This window comes from Belonocnema kinseyi, chromosome 10 (assembly GCF_010883055.1).
Source record: "Belonocnema kinseyi isolate 2016_QV_RU_SX_M_011 chromosome 10, B_treatae_v1, whole genome shotgun sequence".
Lineage (NCBI taxonomy): Eukaryota > Metazoa > Arthropoda > Insecta > Hymenoptera > Cynipidae > Belonocnema > Belonocnema kinseyi.
In genome coordinates this window covers 85,359,365-85,366,506 of record NC_046666.1, presented here as the reverse complement: position 1 = coordinate 85,366,506, position 7,142 = coordinate 85,359,365, and the positions used below count along the sequence as shown (strand labels likewise).

Genomic DNA, 7,142 nt, shown 5'->3' with positions numbered 1-7,142 from the left:
CCCCCCCCCCCTCCCTGCTACAATTATAGCAACGAACTCTGTGTTCGCTCGTTGTTCTTTGGTTGCGCATCGAATTGATTTCTCGTTGTTGTTGTCGGTCGGGCCATGCTTCGACCCAAGTGATACCTTCTTCAACGCCTATAAAAGATATTCCATCCCCTTAGATATATGGATGTACGCCTGATGGCGCAGAGTGATATCAGATATACCATTAATAATATATTCAATCCTCTCTTCCACTGAAGTTGGCACGTTACTTGCTAATGTTGTTTTTACATGCAGGTACTCGCGAAATAGTTCATTTGGCTTCCAAATTCGCTCCTTAAACTGCTTTCTTAGCAAGAGTCTATTAGGCCGTTAATAAATAATTTTCTTCATTTCTTTTCAAAGTTCATACATCGACTTCTAATTTTTCTCTGGCCTAAAATGAAACCACGTAAGAGCCTTTTCTTTTAGCATTGAGCACATAAGCACTCTAGTATAGGCGTCGTCCAATTTATGAGTGTTTTACAGTAAATTTACTTTTCTTTCTCAGCTATGAAAATTTGCACTTAATCCGTCGAATGTATTAAGTAAGTTTCCAATCGCTGAGATGTTTACTTTTTCGTTCTCGTAACAACAGACGGTATGCTTTCTCTGATATTGTTTCTTCTTTGTTACTCCAATGCCTATCTCACCTCAGCTAATTGTTTCATTTCAGCTGGGTATTATCTCGTCTCTTCTTCTAGTCATCGAAGCTTTCAAAATTTTTAGAATCAGCCTCCAATTCTTGCAACTGTTGGATAGCTTCTTCAAGTTGTCTTGACATTGCTTCAAGTTCAGCCCTTCAAGTTCTTAATGCTTCTTTCTTCTGTTTTTTGACTGCGCCTTTGGTAGCATTTCTCAGAGCTTCAGTTCCTCGTTTTGCCGCCACTAATTGTGCCGCCAGCGTTTTGTTTTCTGTTACAATTTCATTATGTTATTATTAATATCATTATTATGCGTTGCTGCCAGAGGTGATTAGCTTAAACTATCGGAGTATGTCCTTCAATTCCTCAACTGTATAATCTGCAAGTTACAACGTCATTTTTCCATCCATTCGCTAATTCACGTTGATAGATAACATAATACTTTTTAACACTCAACACATGAATGAAGTAACTGTTTTTCACTGTTGAATATGTGGTGCTGTCACTTGGCATGACCATTTGCAGAAGTTTTCACACAACACTTGTCAAAAGTTAACCGTAGATAACTTTGCGCGATTTAAACCGAAAAATAAGTAAAAATGGGATATTAGGAAAGACTGAGTTTTATTCAGACAATAAATTTATAGTGTAAAGGTCGGCATCGCACTGCCAAACGGGAGTTCTCTCATCGAAGTTGTCGCCGTTTAACCGGGTACTATCGTTATCGCAATTGAGTGAAATCGTCCCATAGTCCTATATCCTGCATCATTACTACACTATTAGAAATAACTGGTTGAATTTTTAACCACATGTGGTTGGAATTTTATACAATTACTTTTGTTGGAATTTCAACTACTTGTGACTGACCATACGAAAAGAATTCTGATAAGAAATCATGACTTATTTTGTACATTTGTGTCGTGAGATGCATGCGACCAATAAAGTGCATAGAGAATATTAAGGAAAATAAGCATCTTTAAAGAAGAAAAACAGAAGTTACATTGGAATTATATTATGTACCATAATGAATTTGGCATCCGTTTATACCAACTTTTCGATACACGTTTTTGTAATTATTACCTGAAAAAACATATAGCAGTTAGTACCGACAGTATGAATGAAATTTTATCATTGTGATAATATTATTCCAACGTACCTTTTGCTTTTCTTTTCAAAAGCTGCTTTTTTCCTAAATATTATATGTGTTTTCTTTGTTAAGTTAATGGATCTAACGACACAAACAAGGAGTCGTGGGACTTTGTCATGTTGGGGTCTGGCTTCGCGGGAAATATGATGACGCGTGGGTGTATGTGCATACGTCTTCAGTAGATTTCAACTACATTTGATTAAATTTTATTTCAATTCTGTGAATGAACGAGATTTCAACCACAATAGTGGTTGAGATGTGCTTGAATTTCCAACATATTTCTAACAGCGTACAAGATTATGCAATTTTTAGCGTCAGAGATACTGTTTAGTGCTGACCTGTATTTCCGTGAATCTACAGTTTGTTTTGGATCAAGAGAAAGCAGCTTGAATGATTGAGAAGGTTTAAATCTGTTGTCATACATATATCCCACATTCATATTGTACTTAATCTGGAGTAAAATAATCGGGATTTTGGCATAAATATGAAAGATACATTTCTTTATTAGATTAAGATAATATTGCATCGGTCGTATTCATACCAGTATTTTCTCGATAAAATGTTGTTTTTTTTCATGGATACGCCCAAGTCAAAATATTTGGTCATAATTTGTATTAGAAAAAGACTAATCCATAACAATTTTAAGTTATTCTGTATGTCTAGCTCCTGAGGTAGAGCCACTCTATTTGTGATGTCTTAAAGTGAATATTTTTGACTTGAAAGCAGAAATTTATGTCGCTAAGGGCCTCTGAGGGTCATCACTGATCCGCTTTAAACTTTATAAACTGTTTATATTATTTACCTTCCTGGTATTTATTTTTATAAATTAGTCAGTTTATTTATCCATAATAATCAAGTTCTTTGGATGGCGAATTTAACTTGTTATCAATTTTATCCTAGCTCTAACAGTTCACTAGATACTTCTAAAAAACGACAGCTTTAATCTTTTGGTAGAAAATGTTATATACCTGCAGTTGTTAAGACAGATAGGTTCCCAATTTCTTATTTAAAATGTAGTTATTACATAATCACAAGTTTTATCGGTTGTAAAAGTTTACTGTTTCGCATATGTCAACTGTTTTGTCCGAGGGGTTATTCACTCGTGAATCCGGTGAAACGTTATTCTAAGGTTCAATTGATTAGAAAGTCTTACGAAGAAATGTTACTTCTTAAAACCGGTTGGTTGAGGTTATCGTTGCTTAAAAATTTATTTTTACCTAAAATACATTTGACTAACCATAATGCTTCTTAATGTCTCTCACGATTGATTGTTTTGTTTTCGTACAGGTCAAAGTCGAGGTTTTCGTTTTGTACACATGAATGAGCGGGGCAGGGATGATATCACTCGTTTCTCCTCGCCCGCACTTTCAGTAATGTAGATTACGATTTAGCTACACATGTAGCCTATTTTGTCACGCTCCTTTATTCCTTGTTATTTTTTCCATTTTCTATTGCTAAAAACGAAAGATTCAAAAGTGAATAGCCTCTTGGTTTAGTCCTAAACTAGCTACCGGATTCCTAAAAATGGCAGGCCCTGCGGGTGGGATACTTAGTTTATAGATGACGGAGTAAAATGGGCAATAAAATGTGAAAACGAAAGCTTTTGTAATTTTGACCCTGGCAAATGTTAAAGCCCCAAAAATTGGTAATATGCAGGGTGTCTAAAAAGTCCCGGGACGGTTGGATATTTCCTCAGGTAAAATATTTTTCAAAAAAGTATACGCCATTATTGAAGTAAATTTCAACGATAAATTCAATGGTGACCTTCATTTTGACATTAAAGTTCACCTTCTTGGCTTTTTGAAGGTCAACTTTGTGTTTTCACATGGAAACCCCCTTTTTTTACATCTGCAATCAATAGAGCGGAAAATTCTATGTTCAGGTACGAACCCAAGTCGTAGGTCAATTGTAGCTTTCAAGGACATTTTGAGGTTATTTGAAATTAACAAAGTTTTCCAAGAGGTCAGTGTAATTCCTGAAGTAAATTTCAACGATAAATTCATTGGTAACCTTCATTTTGACCTTGAAGTTGACCTTAATGGCTCTTTCAAGGTCAACTTTATTTTTTAAAATGAAAACCTCCTTTTTTACATATGCAATCGATAGAGCGGAAAATTCTACGTTCAGATACGTACCCAAGTCAAAGGTCAATTGTAACGTTCACAGTCAGTTAGAGGTTATTTGAAATTATCAAAGTTTTCCAAGAGTTTAGTGTAATTCCTGAAGTAAATTTCGACGATAAATTCATTGGTAACCTTCATTTTGACCTTGAAGTTGACCTTAATGGCTCGTATTACGAGTACATACTTACTATCTTTCGTTAAAAGATTATTATGGCGCAAGCTAAACTCTCGGAACGAGAGAGGGTGTCTGTATTAATGATGCGTGTTTGTGGAGATCAAGTTCGATCTTATGAGCAAGTTCGTTTGCTTTTTAATCGCACTTTTCGTAATGGCGAAGGGTTAAATCCTGTCTCAAAATCAACAATTGAAAAAACTGAAAGGCGCTTTATGAATCATGGATCTATCAAGGACCTTCAGAGAACTGGTCTGCCAAAATCTGCAGGATCTGAGGAGATGCAAATGGACATAGCCCAAGCATTTGTTGATAACCCACACCTCAGTTTACGTCGAGCTAGTAATGAGCGTGACGTTGCTCCTGAGACAGTGCGAAATATGTTAAAAAGCATTAATTTCCATCCTTACAAAGTTCATCTGGTACAAGAGCTCAATGAAGACGATCCTGATCGTCGGGTTGAATTTTGTGAAATTATGATGGACAGAATTGATAGAGATCCTCTTTTCTTGTACAATACAGCTCATTACGGTGGAGAGGTTCGAGCATATTTGGATACTCAGTTTCCTCAAAGGTGGATTGGAAGAAGAGGTGAAATCAAATGGCCTGCTAGATCTCCTGATCTGACGCCTCTCGACTATTTTCTTTGGGGTTCTTTAAAGATCAAAGTATACTCAATGCAACCGCAAAGCTTAGACGAATTGCAGAATCGGATTCTGCAACAGGCTACTTTGATTGATAGGGAGATGATTCGTAATGCTGTAACTCATTTTGTCAAGAAGGTCAATGTTTTCAGTTCGAGCATCTTCATTGAAGCGTGAGAAGCAAGAGGACTCACTCTAATCAAGCAACCTGAAATGTGAGAGGCAAGGGGAACTCACGCTAATCAAGCTCAGCGAAACCTAAAAGGCAAGGTGACTCACGCTAATCAAGCACCTTAAAGGGAACAGAATTTACTACGTCCAGGTCGTTGTTCCTGGGTAATACTAAACGTAAATGTGAACTGCTTGGAAAAAACCTTCAAAAAACCTTGAAGATCATCGCCTCTTGGAAAATTTTGTTAATTCCAAATAACTTCTAACTGACCTTGAACGTTACAATTGACCTATGACTTGGGTACGTACCTGAACGTAGAATTTTCCGCTCTATCGATTTCAGATGTAAAAAAGGGGGTTTCCATTTAAATAACAAAGTTGACCTTCAAAAAGCAATGAAGGTCAACTTCAAGGTCAAAATATATAGAGAAGTCTCTATATCTCTAATGTCTAGCTGGTGACATGGAATCAGACTTCATTCATTTATACAGCAAACAAATATTTCTCTAGGAACGATATGGTTTTAAAAACTGAAAATTATTTATATGCATAAAATTTAAAAACCTCTTTGAGCAAATCTGACTGAACTAGTGAATTTTTGTTTCAGAAATTTTCTTATATTTAAGCTCAGCTATCTCGAATACGTATATAGAATGATATGTTTTTATGTTTTACACATTTTTGTAAAAACTTTTGACTAAAAATAATCATTAAACCATTTTTATTTATTAATTTGGAAAAAGTGCTCCACCATCGTGGATTCTGGATTAAATATTTATTAAAATTTTGTATATCCTACACGAAATAGTCACGACAAATGCTATCATTTTGTGGTTGATTAAAGTTGAGATTTCGATAGGTAAACTATCAAATCCATTTATTAAATGACAGTGTTTTTTGGATTAGCGGAAAATAAAAGTATTCAATTTACAAAAATGCAAATAAATAATAGGAAATTATTTATTTATAGGTAAGGCCCTCACGCAATTGGATATATCACAAAACTCGTTAATTGCTGTCCCTTCTTCAGCATTGAAAACACTTCACCACTTGCTAATCCTGAATATAAATCACAACAGAATTAATGCAATTCATGCAGGAGCCTTTGAAGGTTTGGATACACTCGAAATACTGACCCTATATGAAAACAGGATTGCAGTCATTGATGCCAATGCTTTCAAAGGAATCGACAAGTATGTATACCGATTGTTTATTAATAAAGAAATCAGCATCTACGCTTTATTGTTTACATTATCACCCAAAAATTCGTCATAAAGTTAGGGGAGTTAAGAATAATATTAGTCAGGTGTCTATTCATCACAACAAAACATATCTTTTCCCCAGAAACTTCCTCTACAACTTGCAAAATCTTTTCGAACTCCCTGTCCAATTTCCAACACCGCTCTGTGACGTAATTTAAAAACTGTCAAACCATTTTCTTCTCTATCATCTGCTTGAATGTGCAGAATAAGAAACGAATTTGGAATTAGTATTAGTAACAATACCCAGCAGAAAACGTCCTTACAGGAATCTGTGTACAATTTTAGAAATTTGAGTACGAGGTTCTTCTGATACATTATTTCCATAATACTAGCCCAATGATTTAGGCAGATCTACGTGAAGTTACTGAATGCTAGTCCTACTTTTTACCCACTTTATTTTACCGAAAATTCTGCAATATTACACAAAGCCTTACCATTCTCCTTAATTAAATAATATATCGGAATTACAACGCTCAAGTATTAATGCCCACCTGTATGCATCTTTATGAGCCTATTCCAAGCCTCATAAGGGGCATTATTCCTCAACTGCCCTAACTCAAAAAGTTATGTTTTTCGATTGTCTCTAAATTCTGGGAATATGTTCGCCTACCCAACAGTAGTTAATCCACAAACTTATAGACCAGGATTACCAACCCTTCCCAAGTGAGGGGGGGTTGAATTTTCAACCCCAATGCCTGCAGGGGTAGTTTCAAACGCCTGTAACTTCCTTTCTAATTACGCGATTTAAAATTTTTATGAGGGTTCTGGAAAGAGCTTTTTACACACTTTCATCCTATTTCATTATTTATAACAAAAAAAATTGTTTAAACAATTTTTTCAATAAATTAATTGCTTATTTAACTTTTTTCGCAATTTAGGCATCTATGATTTTTTTTAAATAGTCTCAAAAGAAAGCTTGACTTTTTTACTATGAAAAATGTCTAATAAGAAAATG

The 7,142-nt window shown here is 35.2% G+C and overlaps 1 protein-coding gene across 3 annotated transcripts in view; it reads left to right on the top strand.

The window, feature by feature from the left end:
* Positions 1-7,142, top strand: part of LOC117181634 (leucine-rich repeat-containing protein 15-like) — a 431,057-nt gene that overhangs the window by 315,483 nt on the left and 108,432 nt on the right. For all 3 annotated transcript variants that reach the window (XM_033374520.1, XM_033374521.1, XM_033374522.1), the window contains one exon: positions 5,896-6,118. In XM_033374520.1, the coding sequence (XP_033230411.1) occupies positions 5,896-6,118 (223 nt within the window). The remainder of the gene's footprint in view (positions 1-5,895; positions 6,119-7,142) is intronic.